The sequence below is a fragment of the Lathyrus oleraceus genome, chromosome 7, assembly GCF_024323335.1.
Source record: "Lathyrus oleraceus cultivar Zhongwan6 chromosome 7, CAAS_Psat_ZW6_1.0, whole genome shotgun sequence".
NCBI lineage: Eukaryota > Viridiplantae > Streptophyta > Magnoliopsida > Fabales > Fabaceae > Lathyrus > Lathyrus oleraceus.
The window spans coordinates 46,084,931-46,106,826 of NC_066585.1; the positions used below are offsets into that span (position 1 = coordinate 46,084,931).

The 21,896-nt window shown below is 35.3% G+C and overlaps 1 protein-coding gene across 2 annotated transcripts; it reads right to left on the minus strand.

Moving 5' to 3' along the window:
* Nucleotides 1-1,968: 1,968 nt before the first annotated feature.
* On the minus strand, nucleotides 1,969-7,172 carry LOC127108249 (COP1-interactive protein 1). Of its 2 annotated transcripts, XM_051045690.1 has the most exons (4): nucleotides 7,005-7,172; nucleotides 6,867-6,913; nucleotides 5,309-5,488; nucleotides 1,969-4,616 (listed from the first exon to the last, which is right to left on the minus strand). In XM_051045690.1, the coding sequence occupies exons 3-4, from the start codon at nucleotides 5,397-5,399 to the stop codon at nucleotides 2,053-2,055; spliced, it is 2,655 nt and encodes an 884-aa protein (XP_050901647.1). In that variant the 5' UTR covers nucleotides 5,400-5,488; nucleotides 6,867-6,913; nucleotides 7,005-7,172; the 3' UTR covers nucleotides 1,969-2,052. The 2 variants fall into 2 exon arrangements, with proteins under 2 accessions (XP_050901647.1, XP_050901648.1); XM_051045691.1 differs by lacking the exon at nucleotides 7,005-7,172 and having other exon boundaries at nucleotides 6,867-7,002.
* Nucleotides 7,173-21,896: the final 14,724 nt, after the last annotated feature.

Consider the following 21,896-nt stretch of genomic DNA (forward strand, 5'->3'; position numbering starts at 1 on the left):
CATATGGTGAAAATTGTAGGAGATAGGGTCTAGGGAGACCCAGTTTTGATCAGATGAATTCATCTGGCCAACCACCATCAACCAACTTGCTAATCTTCAATTCTCTTGACTTTATAGGATCATGGTAGATCATATATGCATAAGATGATGAATTTTGAAGTGCCCCTTGAGAAATTTGATCAATTGGTGAGATAGCTTGTTGGAGAAGTTACTCAAGATACCCAGTCAAACTAGGATTTCCAAGGCAAATCACCTCCAAACTCTTGAAGAAAACTTGATCAGTATGACATGTAGTAATCATTGGGACTCAAATAGGATGCTCATAATCATTCTTGAATCAATCCATGGTTGTGCTCTTTGTCATGAGGGTCTCAAACCCTAGATATGAACTTGATAGATCAATGGAGATCATGCCTTACCTACAAAAAAGTTAGGCAAATGCAAAGACATATTTTTTGTATTTTGGTTAGTAAAATGATAATATACAAGTATGATACAATCATATAGTGCTTGGTGATCTCTTCCAAAACAAACCCAATGAAAAGGGGTAAGGAGGATGCCAATGTATAATCCCAATGCTAATGCTTAAGATGAAATTGCATGAGGGATCTTAGGGTCAAAATTGGGGTCTTACACACTCCATCGTCAAGTTAGTAAGACAATGAAAAGTGATGTATGGAAGATTTTTTTTTTGAATACTTGAGAAATTGTGCGTTTTTCCTATTAAATAGTCGGAACGATTCTCAATAGAAAGCATGGAGTGAGGTGTGAATCATAGTCAACTGTCAGATTGATCTGAATCGTCTGTAGAGCTCTTGAAGACGAAATTATCTGCTTTAAAGAAAATAGATGTCTATCTACTCTTTGTGCTTTACTGATTTTTCTTTTCCATTGAATCTTTTGTATTAGACCTTATGGACGACACATAATAAACATTATTTTAGATAACTTTTCACAAATCAATTTTGAGATATTTATTTTTCAAAAATATGTGATTTTGACTATCTTTTAAATTTGAATAATAAATATCTATATTATGCAATATCAAAATTATTCTTTTAATTTATAAAAAATAAGTTCAAAATAATAATTATCAAAATGATTTTTAAAAATACAAAAAAGAACATTTTTTTTTAAATTTATTACAGGACTTCTCGAGAAATAAATTATGTATGACTTGAAACAAAAGATAGTGCAAAAGCCTAATAAATGATGATAGTATGTGGCCAAAATTTGAATACAAGCGTCGGTCTAGTAGGCCAAAACAATTAAGGAGACATGAACTTGGTGAGGGAAGCCAACAGAACTAGAAGAGATCAAACACTACACATAGGTGTAATTGGTGTTTGGTATATGAATATAATGGAAGAACCTACAAACTACCTAATCCAAACAAAAATACTGGACCTAAATAGAATGTAACGACCAAAGAAAATGAAACAAATGAAGGAAATTAAATACATGGGTAAACATACAAGTTTGGTAACAAATTGTATTTTACAATTGTATACTAAGTCCCAAAATATTATAGGTCCTACTAAGTCCCAAAATAACAACTACACTGCAAGTGTGTAAATTTTGAACATACAAGTTTAGAATGTCTACAAATAATCCTTACTAAGTTCCAAAAATTACATTTACAAGTTTGTTCATCTAATTCAGCAATAAACCTCTCCACAAACAAATTAGTTGTGACTTGAAATTTCACCAATTACCATTTTAGAAATAGAAAGGTTAAAGTTATGAGCTTTTTCTTTACTTAATTGATTATCAAAATTGAATGGTTTTACAAAAGAGAAGAACTTCTCTATATAACTAAGAGAAGGTTTAAAATCAGAAGAAAAAACTGACAACCTACCAACATGAAACTAACTACAAAATAAATAAAAGAGATATTCTAACAACTATTAGCATGTCAAAGTGTATCTTCTACACTCTATTTTTAAAGTGAAAAGAATAATAATAGAATGAAAAAAAATTCAATTTTACAAAATTGTGGCCTATTGGCCTCCAATAGTTCCATGTACAATAAACAGAAAAGAAAAAAAATGTTCATGTCTTCTTATTATTTCTCATATTCGAGACCAAATTCACAAGATAGCTACAACGGTCGCGATGAAACTCAACAACCAAACATAGTTGTCTTATTGCTTCCCTCTTTTTCTCTCCAAGACTGTCCAAATCCTCGTCTTTCTCTTTCAGATTCTTTTCCAATTTCACCACTTTCTTTTCAAGTTGGTTCACTGCATTTGTCATGTTCAGTTTCTCTCCTCCTTCTTTGCTCACCGAGGCTTCTAAATGCCATACCTTGTCTCTCAAAAGCAACTCCTGCTCTTCTTTTTCACTCAGTAACGCCGTAAGACAATCCACATTGTCTTTCAGTTGTTTCATTTCCGTGTTCATTTTCTTTATCCAATCCTTAGCTAACTGAATTTCACACAGCATTTTAGAGACATTGCTCATGACACATTCTTTGTGTTCCTCGAGTTTTGCAGCTGCTACGTCTAATCCTTTTAGAGCAGCCTCAAATTCAAACCGCATTTGATCGACCACTGGAGAGTATGTTGCTTCCTTAGATTCTTCTTTAAGCCTTCTTAGATCATCTTCATAAATAGCAACTTTCTCAGCAAGAGTCTTGTTCTCTTGCTCGTACCTCATATTTGTTAATTTGCAGCTGTTTTTGTTTTCGTTGTTCAGTTGTTCTGCTACGTGGATCCTCTGGTGCAATAGGCGGATATTGTCTTCCATTTTCTTCCTCAACTTTTCTGCCAACTCTTCCATCTTTTTCTCTGCCGTCCGCAGATTCAAATTGAACTTATTCGACATGATTACGGTTTGCTTTTGCTCCTCTTTTATTCGGTCAATGGTATTCTCTTGATCAGCTATCTGGGCTGCCAACTTTGCGTTCACACTTTCCATCTTTGCTAGGCTTTCTGCATACTCGTTCTGGTTTCGTTCGATTTGGAGCTCTAATTTGGTTTTCTGTTCATACATACTGTCCAACTCTAGTCTCATATCATTAACTTGAGCTCTTAAAGCCATGATCTCCATAGAAGCTCCATTTTCATCGCTATCATTTTCCAACAAAAAATTAGTTATCTCTTCCCCTCGTTGTGTCATCGCTGCTTTCAGTTCATCGTTTCTGTCCTGTAAGGCCTTGTTTTCATTCATTATGTGTTTAAGCTCGTAAGTTGTATCTCTTAACTGTTCTTCTACCTCATTTTTCTGGTTGCTTTGAGTTTCCAATTCGAGTTCCATGTCCTTTAACTCCGCAAGAAAGACTTCTTTCTCTTCCATCATTTTCTGTTCAAGTGATTTAGTTTCAGCCATTTTCTCCTTCAAATTTTCTATCTGTATTAGGTACTGCGATATTTCTTCCCCTTTTACTTCCATCTGAGTTTCTAATTCTTTGTTCAGATTCTCTTGAGAATCTACTTTTTGCTGCATACTGTTAAGCTTCTCCATCATCGCCTCTCTTTGAGTTTCTAATTCTTTGGTCAGATTCTCTAGAGAATCTAATTTTTGCTGCATACCGTTACGCTTCTCCATCAACTCCTCTCTTTGAGTTTCTAATTCTTTGTTCAGATTCTCTAGAGAATCTAATTTTTGCTGCATACCGTTATGCTTCTCCATCAACTCCTCTCTTTGAGTTTCTAATTCTTTGTTCATATTCTCTAGAGAATCTAGTTTTTGCTGCATACCGTTAAGCTTCTCCATCAACTCCTCTCTTTCGATAGATGCTTCATTTTTATCGCGTTTTCCTTCCATCTGAGTTTCTAATTCTTTGTTCAAATTCTCTAGAGAATCTAATTTTTGCTGCATACCGTTAAGCTTCTCCATCAACTCCTCTCTTCCGACAGATGCTTCATTTTTATCGCATTTTATTTTTTCTTCCATCTCATCTTTCTGAGTCGTCAGAGATTTGGTCTCAAGTATAAGTTCATTGACTTGTGCCATCAATTTTACAATGTTGGACTTTGCTTGTTCCTCACTGTTATTGAGTTTCACCTCCAGGTTAGATACCGCACCTTGTTTCTCTTTCAACAACGATTCAAGTTCCGTGACATGGTTCTGTAGCTCAGTATTCTTTACACTTAGCTGTTTAACTTCATTTGCTTGGCTATCAATTTGAAGTTCTAGATTTGTTTTATGGTTGCTCAAGCTCCTCATCTCTTCCATTAGTGAATCCAATTGTCTTCCACTTGCCTCACCCGACGCTTCAGCCTTAAGACCTTCACTTGCATCGGCAATATTTTCGTTAGAATCCTTCACCTTGTTACTATCATCACCCCTATCAGGTTCCTGCTTAACAGTGTCAGATAAATACTTTTTTCCTTTTTCTGACCTTCTCTTATTAATACCATCTACTTCCTCGGAGGAAAAGTACTCGGATTCTGAGTCAGACGAAGACGCTGAAGCCTTGTGTCTTGTGGGAGAAACCACTTTCCCAATAACATTATCATACTGTGCAGAAAGTGATTGGTACTGCTTGTATAAGTCCTCAGTTAGTCCCATAAGTTCTGTCTCTTTTTTGGAACGTCTCGAATTTGTAGCTGTTTTGCTTTGGTTTTCATTCTTAATGAGCTTCTGGATTTTTGTGATTTTGGTCTCAATATCTGCATAAAATGGGAAATCATGATATACATTTTCATTAATAAATCCCAAATATTTCAAAACAAGAAGTGAAGTGCAAAGACTACAAATATAAGTGTTAAGATTTCTTAACTACAACAATATTAGTAAAAACATTACCAATTGGATTACTTAAGTAGGTCTCAATATGCAACATTACTTCTAAGCTCTGTAGCACCGACACCTTTGAAGAAAGGCGTGCCCGTGTCAAACACCGACACCGACAACGTCACTTATTCATTTTTTCAAATACTAATGTCAACGTATCAGTATTGGTGTCGTGTCTGGTGTTTGTGTCCGTGCTTCATAGCTCCTAAGCAACTCATCCCCTTTTCACTTCAATAGTTTAATTCGTAAGAACACAATCGGATTTCAAAGTTACCGCATTTTTGTTCTTTCACTACATAAGTTTAATTATTTATTCATAAGGACAAGTTGCTTGTTCTACAAGTAACCATCCTTCTATATGATAGCTAAGCCAGTTCTTTCCCCTAATAAGCCCATAAAAGTTTTAATAACTCTTATAAACACTCTAACAGAGCTTTTAAGTAATCAATCATTCTTTTCTATTCTGAAGCCAAATGATTGGTCTCATGGCAATCTTATAGGCCAATAGAGTATTCCAGAATTCATGTGCGGTACATGCGTATAATTTTATATAAGCAAAAATCTACACCTGATTTGGTTCTTTTGAGTTCTTCAGCATTTTCGGGATCAATTAGAGTGTCAACGATCTTGATTGATTCCATTGAATGGTAATTTATCATCTTTTACAATGGGACTACAAGCAATGCTACATTTAGAAGGAAATCCTGATTAAGGAACTGGACCTTGTCTCCACAAATGACTAAGAATCCTGAAATTGAGAAATGAATATAAATACGACAAACCAAATGTCATTTTGAAATAATGTATCCAAGTACATGGCATTGTAAGTCTGCACTTAAATTGATTATCATGTTGTAACAACTAGACTCATGTTCACTTTCATTTCATCTACATATTCGAATAACCAGAAGAAAAATCGATTAATATTATATCACTTATAATTACCGTTAACAACCATTCAAAAGTAGGAAATAAATCAGTCAACGGAAAATTAGCTACAGCAGTCACTATGCACTGATAACAAATTTTTGAAAGAGGATCCAAAGGAGCAAACAGACAGTATCTCAAGGTTTTCAAAAGCAACTTAGATTTTTTTAATCACTCTTTTTTGAAAGATGACGTTTTTAAAAAAGTACTGAGATATTGACAAGGTTTGCATCATGCCCTGACCCATTGCATGCAAACAGCGTATAGTAATTGTTTATCCACGATGGTGGATGTGTCTGGCTTAGGTTTAGGCACATGTCCACTTCTCACATTTATTCATTTGCAAATTTGAAAAAACAGGATCTTAAATTCCCATGTTCAAACCCTTTACATAAAGATAATCTTTAAAAACTATTTATCATTTGTTCTTTTCTTAATTTATTAAACAAACTGTCATTTTTCAAACAGAAAGGGACCTGTGCATTCCGAAATTTCCATTCAAAGTTCACTTATGAGTACCAAAAAATCAAATACTATACATAAAGAAGGTCAAGGGGACAGTAATTAAAGAGTCATAAAGTAGAACAATTAACAACTTTATATATATATATATATATATATATATATATATATATATATATATATATATATATATATATATATATATATATATATATATATGATTTAGAAGTCAATTCTGACATCAGATGATTTCAACCCCATTTCGACTGTAATTGCAGGAAATCCAACCGCGATCCTCTACCCAGTCCAACACCAAACATCACTGGATCAAGTAACCATTGATTTTTAATATGATCAACTCATTTTTTCAAATATTTCTCTAAAAGTAAAATCATTTTACCTTCAATTCAAATAGAACCAACTTTACAAATCGAGAATCAATTCAACCCGAGTCAATTTTTATCACAGATAGATCCATAGAAGGGAAATAGAGAAAAAGCAACATAAAATTCACAATGGAATCTAGAGGATACATACACAGATAATAAATCTGAATATAATTAATTAATTTATAATTGTAAATCTTAATCTGAATTAGTTAATTAATTAAGCATTTAACGTGGAACAAAATTTCGTTACATTGATCATTTCAATAACAACCGGTTTAATTCTCTGATAAAGATTAGGCATTTGAGATCAATTCAATTGAATAGATCTGATAGAATTTGAGTAAATACCTGAAAACGGAACTTTATATGTACAGAACCGATTTGATTAGGAAAACCTAAAAAGATAAAAAGCAAAAGAATAAAAAAATGATATAAAAACGAATCTGAATAAAATAATAATGAATGAGAATATAATAATTGTCGTGCCTGTCCCGTTGTGATTTGAGTGTGATGAGGTAACATTGGCATTTCTTTGGAACAAAATGCCCTTGAAGATTGGAATTGTTACGATTCAATGCCCTTCGGTAACATCTCGTGAATGAGACAAGAGATTTGAAACGCAGAGAGATATCGATTTTTTTTGTTTGTTTTTTGTGAAAGTGAACGTGGAGTAGAAATCATCCCAAATTTCTTACTATTTTCATTTTAACCTCTTTTTATTTTTTTAATGAAATTTTTTATTTATCATATATTTTCCTATTACGTTCATGTATCATCATATATATATATATATATATATATATATATATATATATATATATATATATATATATATATATATATATATATATATATATATTGAAATTTTAAATGTTTACAAATTATTTAAGAAATGTATTAGCTCAATACATTTATTTATAATCAATCAAATAATAATATTGATAATAGTGTTATGAAACTACACAAACAAAATAATAGAATAGAAAAAGAAAAAAAAAAGAGTACAGTGTATTGTATTATTTCCATACTAAATGTTAATTTTGAAATTTCATGAATTTTATTTATAGGATATATGGAATAAATAAAAAATTAATATAAAATTCACTTATTTATAAATATTTATAATTATGTTATTTATAACCCTCATCTCTTGATGTTATAAAAATATATTTTATTAAAAAAAAAAAATAAAGAAGAATTTTAATAAAGGAAAAAAGTGTATAATATTCTTTGTGAAGAAATTGTCTTCTTACTAATCAATACAAATTATTACAAATAAAAAAAAATTATAGCGAAATAATCATCCATTATTCATAACAATTCCTTCTTAAATGTTTGTTTATATTAGAGATATAAGCATATCAGCTTAGTAAGGTTCGGTAAAAAGTGAGAGGTCCTATTAGATTGAGTTTTCTTAAGGATATTTTGTTAATTAAGATGTTACATTGTAATTCTTGATTGTTTATTATTTAGTTAATTCAAAACACTTCAAATTTCTTACTTGAATTGTTGAAACTTTATTCACATATTGTTCAAACTTTCAAATTGTGTAGTTTCTTTTTAATAACTATTTTCACCACTAAAGCTTCCGCAAAGCATCTATGATTTTGGAAAAAAAAAAGAAGGGAATTGAGATTGTGAGTGAGTGAGAGAGAGAGAGAGAGAGAGAGAGAGAGAGAGAGAGAGAGAGAGAGAGAGAGAGAGAGAGAGAGAGAGAGAGAGAGAGAGAGAGAGAGAGAGAGAGAGAGAGAGAGAGAGAGAGAGAGAGAGAGAGAGAGAGAGAGAGAGAGAGAGAGAGAGAGAGAGAGAGAGAGAGAGAGAGAGAGAGAGAGAGAGAGAGAGAGAGAGATTGTTAAAAAATGGTTGAATTTCGTGCAAAAAGAGATAAATTCATATAATGAGAATCACAATTTGAGTTGGTGAAATTGTTTAAAGGAAGAAGAACTCTCAATAGCAAATGGGTATACAAGATAAAACCTAAAGAAATAAATCTCAACCAATATACAAACAAATATTGGTTGTTAAAATATTTAATCAAAGGGAGGACATTGATTTTAAAGAAATTCTCTCACTTGTGGTGAATATGACTTCTCCTCGAGTCGTGCTTGAATTAGTAGCTAATTTAAACTTAAAGGTTGAACAATGTGAAGATTGTGTTCCTTCATGATGATTTTGATAAAAAATATCTATATGTAGCAACATGAGGGTTTTAAATTCAAAGGAAAGTAGAGCTTGTTTGTAGTTTGAAGAATAATTTGTATAGCCTCAACTAAATCCCACAACGATGGTACAAAAAGTTCAATTCTCTCATATAAAAGAATGGTTAAGGTAAGACTACTAATGACCATTGTGTGTTAGTGAAATTTTTTTGACGATGTTTTTATTAATATCTTATTATACGTTAATGACATATTGATTTTTAATCATGATACTAAAAAAAATTCAAAACTTAAACAAGTTTTTTTCAATGAAAAAATGTTGTACAACAAATTTTAGAATGAGAATATCTTATACAAGAAGTATGATAAATTATTATTGTCTCAAAGAAATAATAATTAGTGAGCACATAACCAATGTCCTCAATCTTGTATCTTCAATGCTTCTGATTAGGGGTGGACATAAATCGTCCACCCGACCCAACCTTGTGAAACCCGAAAAAAAGGTAATTAGGCGAGTTGGATCAGCCCAACGGGCCAAGCGAGTTACCAAACCGGATTAAAGGGGGTTTGTAAGGGCGGGCCAGATACCAAAAAATAGACCCGCAAGTACCTAGGCCCGTCCAACGAAGAAATGCACGTGTTTTATCAAGTGTGTGTGTGTGTGGGGGGGGGGGGGGGGGGGGGTAACACCTCAGATTGAATTCCTCTTGTTCTCACTTATCTCACTCTCTTGTTGTTCCCTTCCCAGATTCTCTCACTCTCTCGTTCTCTCACTTCTCTCACTCTCTCATTCTAGCGCTTCACTATTTGATCGAAGATTCTCTCTAATATTATCACACACACTCAGTTCTATCACTCTTAGCTAGGATTTTTTAATTAGGGTTTATGAATCTAAGGTTTTTAATTTAGAGTTTGTGATGATTATTTTTTTACAGATGATTAAATGCTTTGAACCGATTCTCTCACTCTACATGTGATTAGGGTTTGTGTTTTTTGTGCTTATATTGTTGTTGTTTCGATGAATCTCTTAGTACTCTCTCTCTCTCTCTCTCTCTCTCTCTCTCTCTCTCTTTCTCTCAGTTATCTCACTCTTGTTTTTAATTACTTTTGAACAATGTTTTATTTAGTTAACTTTATTTTCTTTGTGGAATTTTACCTATTTTGATTTAGGTTTTCAACAAGGTTGTTACATGTTCTTAACAAGGTTTTCAACAAGGTCAAAGTGGAATGGATCAAAGTCAAAGTGGAATGGATCGACGTAATTGTAAGTGTATTATCTGAAACTGTAATTTGTGCATTAGATTGTTCTTTTTGATTTTCCGTCGAACTTTGAAATTGATTTTGTGCATAATACTTTATTGCTTTGGATTGATCTTGTGAGTGCACTTCCTATTAGAAATATTTTGTGTGATGTCAAAACTAGAATATTTTAGCATTTATGTATATTGGAAGATATTCTATGAGTCTAAATGTGGCTCTTAGTATTAGAAAACTTAGAAATGAATTAGAAAAGATTTCATGCATCAAAAACTGTTTTTTATGTGAAAAAAAGTCTATGTGTCAAGACATACATGCTATGAGTTGACACATGTGGATCATTTTTAAAGGTCGTGGCTTCTGTATGCATGAGTCGACACATAAAACATTTCAGTTTAACACATAAAAGAAAAAAATTCTTCCATGAGTCGACACATATAGTTCAATTTTAAAGCTCGTGGCTTCTGTTTGATGTGCCTCCTGTGGAGTGGTTTCAGGTCGACACATAGAAGAAAATTTGCTTCTATGAGTCGACACATGAATTATACAGGTCGACACATGCTTCGAATGTGTCAACACATGACTTACATAGGTCTGCACATGCATTAAAAATCTTAAAGTTTTTGCATTTTTTCTAAACCTCTTGCATTCCTTTTTTGCCTCCAACTTAGATACATATATATACCTCATACATGCATCTTTTTCATGAGGTGGTGGAAAACCATAAACGAAACCAGGAATATACAAGGATTTCTCTTCATCTTTAACCATGTTCTATGCATACACATAAACAAACTACACATAATCATTTTTTGTTTGGGTGCCATATAGAATCAGTGTTTATAACATCCACTTTAGATTGTTGAATTGTAAACTGGGTTGAAAATCTTTGGGGTTTCAAATAAGAAAATCAAGCTGGGGTTTTCCTTCAAGATCATTTGAAGATTTGAAGGTTTTGGACAAGATTATGCAATTTGGATTCGATCGAGTGAAAACTTTGAAGAACAGGGGTTTCTTGTAAGGAGTAGCGTGAGATGTTGGATTATCTTGGTAAATCTTAGGTGACAATAATTTACAATTTGGTTTCGATCGAGTGAAAGATTTGAAGAACGAGGTTTCTTGCAAAGGAGTAGTGTGAGACAGTGGATCAAATTGGTATTGTTGGGTGTCTTGTTCAAGCTCATATTAAGGGAAGAGAAAGTGTTAGAACCAATATCAAACATATGGTTTATGGGGTTGTATTGCTACATTTCTCTTGTAAACCACGTTTGCAAAGTAAGGTTAATTTTCATTATCTCAATCGAGTTTGAATTAAGGGCATACATACTCATAACGATGCCGTTTGGGGAACTGCCTAAACTAATCCTTGCAAAGTAATTTGCAAATTGTTGAATTCGTCGATTGTGCGATCAATACGTTTTGTTAAACTTTTTGATAACCTTTTGAAAAAGATTTTGTTGAGTTGATTACAATCTATTAGATTGTGGTTGGATTTGTAAATCAACAAAACCATACAAAATTCTAAACGAAGTTGATTGCAAACAAGATGTTCGATAATTTGCCTAAATTGTGTTTTTGTGTATTTTGTCATTGGAAATAGAATTCACTTTTATTGTTGCATTCAAGTGATTGTTGTTAAAAGTATATTGATCAATTTGTTCTCATTATTATAACTTGATTCTATATACACATATCCAGCCTTTTCGATAGCAGTTCGGTTTAGACTATTCGATCATGGTTATTTCCGCTAGCCGTTAAAATTTTCAAATGTAATTTTTTTAAAACTTGAAATCTATTCACTCCCTCTAAATAAGTCGCCTTCATCTAACAGATCTTTGAAAACTGAATACTGACGACATATATGAGTGAAAAGGAGTCCTCAAAGGATTTATTTTCTCTTCAATATCGAGGTTGAACTGTGCTTTTCATTATCGAGGTTGAACTGTGCTTTTCATTATGCAATATAGTTTGTAAGTTATAGTTCAAATGAAGTTTCTTCCATCTCAAAACTAATTCATATTTGCAGAATCCGAGATATTACTTGGTCTTAACAAGTTTTTCAATAAGGTGGATCAAGGTAATTGTAAGTGTATTATATTTGTGCATTGGATTATTCTTTTTGATTTTCCATTTAACTTTAAAACTTGATTTGTGCATAATACTTGATTGTTTTAGATCGATCTTTGAAAGCTAAAGTCTGACTGCATATATGAGTGAAGAGGAGGTCTTCAAAGGAGTTATTTTCCCTTCAATATCCAAATTGAACTGTGTTTTTCATTATGCAATATAGGCTGCATATACGGTATTTTTAAAGTTTTTTTTGTGCTAACTGAAAATGTAACTGTAAGTGATGTTAGAAAGATTAATTATATCTGCTAGTGCACTTTTGAAAATTCATTTTAGTTGAATTTTTCCACTTGCACTCTGGCACCATTACTCAAACCTCCTCAAATTCCTGATTATAGATTGTTGACTTGAAACTTCTTCAAGATATTGGATTAAGCATGTAAATAATTTATGGTGAGAGTAGAGTACCAAATCGGATGAGACATTACTTGAATATATTTATACTCACAAGCCAATGTAAGGATAAAGTTAGACTTAACTCATATTTATGTCAAGATTTACTCATAAAAGATGTTCCCCTCAACTTTGTAACTATATTCTACATAATTTTTCCCAGCTTCCTTAATTGAATTTTAGTTGAGTTTTCTTAGTTTATAAGGCTCTTAATTTGTTAAACACCTCTTTAGAATTATTATTTCAATTTATTCTCTAAACTGCATCCCTTCCTTTTAAACTATTGAACATGATCCAAGTTCAGTTATTCTTGTTTTGTCATACAATGTTCAATAGCCCTACTTTGTGAGCATAACGTTTTAAGGTTAAATTTAAAAATCTGATATGTTTAGAGAGGTTCATGGTACTGAACTTCATGGTTCATGGTACTTAGACAGGTTCAGGTTCAGGTTCATGGTGTAACACCCTTCTAAAATACCCCAAATATTTAATAAAAAAAATAATAAACATATAACAATTCAGAGTAATTATGCCATTCAAGAGTGTCACACATAATATTCACAACATTCAACCATATAACGGTCATGCTCTTTTATTAATTCAAAACATAAACATTTGCATAAAACGCAACGGATAGAGATCTCCTCAATCATGTAAAACATGTAACATTCACATGTAAATTATTCAACAAGGTAAATATCCCATCCCGATGTTACATCTATCAGAGCACGACCCACTAAGGAGACTACACTAGACTCCAAGCATTCGCTTCTACTCAACTCATTTCTCGTTACCTGAAAAATAGTTGTAAGGGTGAGTTCCTCAATCAATATAATAAGTATTATAGAACATAATGTCATGTTAAGCAATTTAACACATTAATCACCCTAATCGCAACATACAATCAGTAACAGCACATCAGCTCAACATCAACATAAAACACAAGTATAATCTCAAATCATACTCCACAACAACTCAAACACACGTATAATATTGGAATACATCCATTCATATTATACGCCATACATACATTATGCAATGAGACTCCACACATGCGGTACCGACTATTCTTGAACATATAGTTCAAGCTCACCGATCCCTCCAGATACGGCTACTAAGCTCACTAGTCCCACTCATTTGAGACCTAGTGACTCACTCACTAATTCCTCACCATGGGAATTAGCTACAGCCCCGAAGGCTAGACTATGCACACTAATCATCTAGCATGCAAACATCAACAACAAATCCACAATGATTCACTCACTAATTCCTCACCATGGGAATTAGCTACAGCCCCGAAGGCTATGCTATGCACGCTAATCATCTAGCAATGCAGCATCAACAACAATTCACAATGGACATATGCTCACACTCTAAGCCATACAACAGTCCATTTACCAATACATGCATAATATATACATTCATAGCATTATGCATATCATCATACATCATCAACACATGTATCAACACATCATTATCATGTAAATCAATTAAACACAGCATTAGCACACTCCACTAATACCTATACTGCTCAAAACAGCGGGAATAATCCCTATTACATCATACGCCAACATAGGCCAACTCTCAATTATGTACACAACATTAAAAAGCCAATTTTTCCACTCTGCAACAGTGTTAACCGGTTAACGCCCTGGGTTAACCGGTTAACGCAGGCAAAACACGCTCACTGCCCAAAACTTAACAGTGTTAACCGGTTAACGCCCTGGGTTAACCGGTTAACGCAGGCAAAACAGCACCAATTTCACAATTCATAACAGTGTTAACCGGTTAACACCCTGGGTTAACCGGTTAACGCAGACAAAACAACAGTTCCTGCGCTAACACAAGGCAGAATGCAGAATTCTCCGCATTTTCCGCCGTTGGAGGACTTCCGGACCTCCGATTCCGATTCCGTAAAAAGCTATACGTTCGGAATTTCACAACTAACCCAAACACAGAATCAATTACAGTCTAAATACAATTTATCCAACATAATTCTTCAGCATCAATAATCCCAATTAGGGTCAAATTAACGGCTTATCACTACCCATCACATATTATCCCATAATACCCATTAATCGACGATAAACCCCCTTACCTGAGTTAATTCGACGAATCTTTGAGCTCCAAGCTTTTCTCTCTTCAACCTTCAGCCCTTGCTCTGTCTCTTTGCCCTTTTCCTCTTTCACGATCGTTCTCTGTTTTCACGTGAAACTTTCTTTTTACCAAATGGGATTCTTTCTCTTATTTCCAAAATATATATATTTTCCGAATAATAATAATAATCCAAAAATAATAATAATAAAATTTCCAATTATTTAATTAAATTAATAAATAAATTATTAACTCAATTTAAATAATTATTTTATTATTATCGGGGTGTTACAACTCTCCCCCACTAAAAGAGTTTTCGTCCTCGAAAACATACCTCAAGCGAACAACTCTGGGTAAGACTCCTTCATCTTACTCTCCAGTTCCCAAGTCACGTTGCCACCTGCTGGTCCTCCCCAAGCTACCTTCACCAAGGCAATCTCTTTACCCCGCAACTGCTTCAACTCTCGATCCTCAATCCTCATAGGTGATGTTTCAACAGTCAGGTTATCTCTCACCTGTACATCATCTACTTGGACTACATGCGACGGATCATGAATGTACCTCCTCAACTGAGACACATGAAAAACCTCATGCAAATTCGCAAGTGACGGCGGTAAAGCGATACGATAGGCTACCTCCCCTATCCTCTCTAAAATCTGATAAGGACCAATAAATCGAGGTGTCAACTTCTTCGACTTCAAAGCTCGACCAACACCAGTTATCGGAGTAACACGAAGAAACACATGATCTCCCTCTTGGAACTCAAGTGACTTCCTCCTCTTATCATGATAACTCTTCTGACGACTCTGAGCAATTCTCATCTTCTCCTGAATCATCTTAATCTTGTCTGTAGTCTGTTGAACAATCTCCGGTCCAACCACAACACTCTCACCGGACTCATACCAACATAAAGGCGTCCGACATCTCCTACCATACAAAGCTTCAAACGGTGCCATACCAATGCTCGAATGAAAACTATTGTTGTAGGTAAACTCAATCAAAGGCAAATAACAATCCCAATCACCTCCTTTTTCCAAAACACAAGCCCTCAAAAGATCCTCTAATGACTGAATCGTCCTCTCAGTCTGACCATCAGTCTGCGGATGATATGCAGAACTCAATCTCAGCTTAGTTCCCAAAGCTCTCTGCAAACCTTCCCAGAACTTCGATGTAAATCTAGGATCTCTGTCCGAAACAATACTAGACGAAATACCATGCAAACTTACAATCTTCTCAATATACAACTCGGCTAATCTCTCTAACGGATAATCCATTCTGATCGGAATGAAATGAGCCGATTTCGTCAATCTATCAACAATCACCCAAATAGCTTCAAAATTCTTACTTGTCCTCGGCAACCCAGAAACAAAATCCATACTGATACTATCCCACTTCCACTCTGGAATAGCCAACGGTTGCATTAGCCCAGACGGCTTCTGATGCTCAATCTTCGACTTTTGACAAGTCAAACAGGAATAAACAAAACTCGCAATTTCTCTTTTCATTCCCGGCCACCATAATAACTTCTTCAAATCATGATACATCTTTGTAGCTCCAGGATGAATACTCAAGCCACTACGATGTCCTTCCTCAAGGATACTCTTCTTAAGTTCGGTAACATCCGGAATACACACCCGATTACCAAATTTCAAAACACCATTCTCATCAACTCTGAATTCACCACCTTGACCTTGATTCACTAAAGTCAACTTATCAACCAAAAGCATATCGGATTTCTGACCCTCTCTAATCTCATCCAGAATACCACTCGTTAATTTCAACATTCCCAATTTAACACTATTGTGAGTACTCTCACACACCAAACTCAAATCTCTAAACTGCTCAATTAAATCCAATTCTTTAACCATTAACATAGACATATGCAATGATTTCCGACTCAATGCATCAGCTACTACGTTTGCTTTACCCGGATGGTAATTCAAACCAAAATCATAATCCTTCAGAAATTCTAACCATCTCCTCTGTCTCATATTCAGCTCTTTCTGATCAAACAAATACTTTAAACTTTTATGGTCACTGAAAACCTCAAATCTTGACCCGTACAAATAATGTCTCCATAACTTCAGAACAAATACCACAGCTGCCAACTCTAAATCGTGTGTCGGATAGTTCCTCTCATGAACCCTCAGTTGTCTCGAAGCATAAGCTATAACCTGCTTATTCTGCATCAACACACCACCCAAACCCAACAATGAAGCATCACAGTAAACCTCAAATGGTTCCGACGAACTCGGTAATATCAGAATAGGAGCAGTAGTCAACCTTCTCTTTAATTCTTGGAAACCTTCTTCACATTTTGAGTCCCAAACAAATGCTTGCCCCTTTCTAGTCAACATCGTCAACGGTAACGCCAACTTAGAAAATCCCTCAATGAACTTCCTATAATAACCAGCCAAGCCAAGAAAACTTCGAATCTCAGCAACAGACTTCGGAGCTTCCCACTTAGACACCGCTTCTATCTTAGAAGGATCAACAGCAACACCGCCTCTTGAAATCACATGACCAAGAAAACTAACCTCTTCTAACCAAAATTCACATTTGGACAATTTAGCAAATAACTTCTTTTCTCGTAGAACTTCTAAAACCACTCTCAAATGCTCAGCATGCTCTTCTTCAGATTTCGAATACACCAAAATGTCATCAATAAACACCACAACGAATTGGTCTAGGTACGGATGGAAAATCCTATTCATATACTCCATGAATACTCCAGGCGCATTAGTCACACCAAAAGGCATTACAGAATACTCATAATGTCCATACCTTGTTCTGAAAGCAGTCTTCTGAATATCCTCAGTTTTCACACGTATCTGATGATACCCAGATCTCAAATCTATTTTGCTGAACACACTCGCACCAACCAACTGATCCATCAAATCATCAATCCTCGGCAAAGGATACCGATTCTTGATCGTCACTTTATTCAGTTGCCTGTAGTCCACACACAACCTCACAGTACCTTCTTTCTTCTTAACCAATAACACTGGCGCACCCCACGGTGACACGCTCGGTCGAATAAACTTCTTATCCAACAGATCTTCCAACTGACTCTTTAATTCAGCCAACTCAACAGCAGACATACGATACGGAGCCATCGATATCGGTCTAGTACCAGGTACCAAATCAATCGAGAACTCAACTTCACGTTCTGGCGGCAATTCATTCACTTCTTCAGGAAACACATCAGGAAAATCACACACCACTGCTAGATCGCCAATCACCAGTTTATCTTTAGCCTCCAAAGTCGCTAACAGCATAAATAACTCTGCCCCATCTGCTACTTCCCCATCCACCTGTCTGGCTGATAGAAATAAACCCTTTCCTTCTTCCATCTCAGGAAATATCACAGTCTTATCAAAACAGTTAATATAAACTCGGTTAACCACCAACCAGTTCATACCCAAGATAACATCAATCTGTACTAGTGGAAGACACACAAGGTCTATCCCAAAGTCTCTACCAAAAATACTCAAGGGATAATTCAAACAAACTGAAGTAGTAGTCACTGAACCCTTCGCAGGAGTATCAATCACCATACTTCCAAGCATCTCAGATATCTCTAACTTAAGTTTCACAGCACAATCCAAAGATATAAAGGAATGAGTAGCACCGGTGTCAATAATAGCTACAAGAGGAAAGCCATTAATATAACACGTACCTCGGATCAAACGATCATCTGCAGAAGTCTCAGAACCCGATAAGGCAAAGACCTTGCCTCCTGACTGATTCTCTTTCTTCGGCTTAGGACACTGTGGACTGATATGACCCAACTCTCCACAGTTGAAACAAGTTACAGTCTTCAACCGACACTCTGCAGCCAAATGACCACCTTTTCCACACTTGAAACACTTCATCTCAGCACTGGTACACTCATGAACACGATGTCCAGCCCGACCACATCTATAACACTTAGCAGGGGCACTAGAGTCTCCCCCACTAGGCCTCTTCATCCCACTCTGCTTCTGGAAACCTTTGCCAGCTGCATACGGTTTTCCACAATCATTCTGATTCTTGCCTTTCCTATCAACTCTCTGTTGATAGCTCTCTGCTCTGGCTTTGGATTCCTGTTCAAAAATCCTGCAACAGTCAACCAAGTCAGAAAACACTCTGATCCGCTGATATCCAATAGCCTGTTTGATCTCGGGACGCAACCCGTTCTCAAACTTCACACATTTCGAAAATTCTCTAGCAGCCTCATTATAGGGAGTATAATACTTTGACAGTTCTGTGAACTTAGCAGCATACTCCGTAACAGACTTGTTACCCTGCTTCAATTCCAAGAACTCTATCTCTTTCTTTCCTCTGACATCCTCTGGAAAATATTTCCTCAGAAATCTCTCTCTGAACACAGCCCAAGTGATCTCAGCTTTCCCAGCATTTTCCAACTCAGTGCGGGTAGCAACCCACCAATCATCAGCTTCTTCTGACAGCATATGCGTATCGAACCTGACCTTCTAGTTATCGGCACACTCAGTTACTCGGAAGATCCTCTCGATCTCCTTCAACCACTTCTGAGCGCCATCTGGATCGTATGCTCCCTTGAACATTGGAGGATTGTTCTTCTGGAACTCACTCAGTTGACGAGCAGCTCCCATTCCCACAACATTCGGATTTCCTCCAATTACTCCAGCTAGCATACCCAGAGCCTCAGCAATCGCAGCATCATCTCTACCTCTTCCAGCCATCTCTATTCTGAAAACCCAAACAAACTAAAACAATGAGTACTGATAGGGTTACACAACACCTATACCGTACAGGGGAAACAGAATAATTACGACTCGACTCGACCGACTATGCTCTGATACCACTAATGTAACACCCTTCTAAAATACCCCAAATATTTAATAAAAAAAAATAATAAACATATAACAATTCAGAGTAATTATGCCATTCAAGAGTGTCACACATAATATTCACAACATTCAACCATATAACGGTCATGCTCTTTTATTAATTCAAAACATAAACATTTGCATAAAACGCAACGGATAGAGATCTCCTCAATCATGTAAAACATGTAACATTCACATGTAAATTATTCAACAAGGTAAATATCCCATCCCGATGTTACATCTATCAGAGCACGACCCACTAAGGAGACTACACTAGACTCCAAGCATTCGCTTCTACTCAACTCATTTCTCGTTACCTGAAAAATAGTTGTAAGGGTGAGTTCCTCAATCAATATAATAAGTATTATAGAACATAATGTCATGTTAAGCAATTTAACACATTAATCACCCTAATCGCAACATACAATCAGTAACAGCACATCAGCTCAACATCAACATAAAACACAAGTATAATCTCAAATCATACTCCACAACAACTCAAACACACGTATAATATTGGAATACATCCATTCATATTATACGCCATACATACATTATGCAATGAGACTCCACACATGCGGTACCGACTATTCTTGAACATATAGTTCAAGCTCACCGATCCCTCCAGATACGGCTACTAAGCTCACTAGTCCCACTCATTTGAGACCTAGTGACTCACTCACTAATTCCTCACCATGGGAATTAGCTACAGCCCCGAAGGCTAGACTATGCACACTAATCATCTAGCATGCAAACATCAACAACAAATCCACAATGATTCACTCACTAATTCCTCACCATGGGAATTAGCTACAGCCCCGAAGGCTATGCTATGCACGCTAATCATCTAGCAATGCAGCATCAACAACAATTCACAATGGACATATGCTCACACTCTAAGCCATACAACAGTCCATTTACCAATACATGCATAATATATACATTCATAGCATTATGCATATCATCATACATCATCAACACATGTATCAACACATCATTATCATGTAAATCAATTAAACACAGCATTAGCACACTCCACTAATACCTATACTGCTCAAAACAGCGGGAATAATCCCTATTACATCATACGCCAACATAGGCCAACTCTCAATTATGTACACAACATTAAAAAGCCAATTTTTCCACTCTGCAACAGTGTTAACCGGTTAACGCCCTGGGTTAACCGGTTAACGCAGGCAAAACACGCTCACTGCCCAAAACTTAACAGTGTTAACTGGTTAACGCCCTGGGTTAACCGGTTAACGCAGGCAAAACAGCACCAATTTCACAATTCATAACAGTGTTAACCGGTTAACACCCTGGGTTAACCGGTTAACGCAGACAAAACAGCAGTTCCTGCGCTAACACAAGGCAGAATGCAGAATTCTCCGCATTTTCCGCCGTTGGAGGACTTCCGGACCTCCGATTCCGATTCCGTAAAAAGCTATACGTTCGGAATTTCACAACTAACCCAAACACAGAATCAATTACAGTCTAAATACAATTTATCCAACATAATTCTTCAGCATCAATAATCCCAATTAGGGTCAAATTAACGGCTTATCACTACCCATCACATATTATCCCATAATACCCATTAATCGACGATAAACCCCCTTACCTGAGTTAATTCGGCGAATCTTTGAGCTCCAAGCTTTTCTCTCTTCAACCTTCAGCCCTTGCTCTGTCTCTTTGCCCTTTTCCTCTTTCACGATCGTTCTCTGTTTTCACGTGAAACTTTCTTTTTACCAAATGGGATTCTTTCTCTTATTTCCAAAATATATATATTTTCCGAATAATAATAATAATCCAAAAATAATAATAATAAAATTTCCAATTATTTAATTAAATTAATAAATAAATTATTAACTCAATTTAAATAATTATTTTATTATTATCGGGGTGTTACACATGGTACTTAGACAGGTTCAGGTTCAGGTTCATGGTACTGAACTTTGTCATACACTGAGTGATTAGATTTTAGGAATAACTTGACTTTAGCCTTATTCTATAAAGTCTTATTTTATAATTACAAGGGAGCCCAGGACAACAGTTGTAAAATCTTAAATCTTATAAGGGAGGAATAGCATGGATTTAGCCTTAAGAGTGAAATAGTGTTGAGTGTAAAAACAAAAACTGTATTAATGTGTGATTGAATTCTTAGTTGTTAATTATGGTTCCTTCGTTTTTTTAGTGATGGATCAGCCTAATCAAAATTTACCTGCTAAAATGTCATTAATGAAGTTGGATCAACAACAACAAATGAAGTTGCACCTGAATTGCTTAATAATCAACCTACAAAGAAGAGGAACGCTAGTGCAAATGGTTTTAGACAATCATTTGTTTGCTGGGAACACTTTATTAGATTACCAGATGAGTTAGTTGATACACCAACTACAACTTGTAAACACTGCCACAAAAATACTTATATGAGCATATGACTCATAGCACCACCAACGTGAACCATCATATCAATTTTTTTGCAAAGAAGCCTA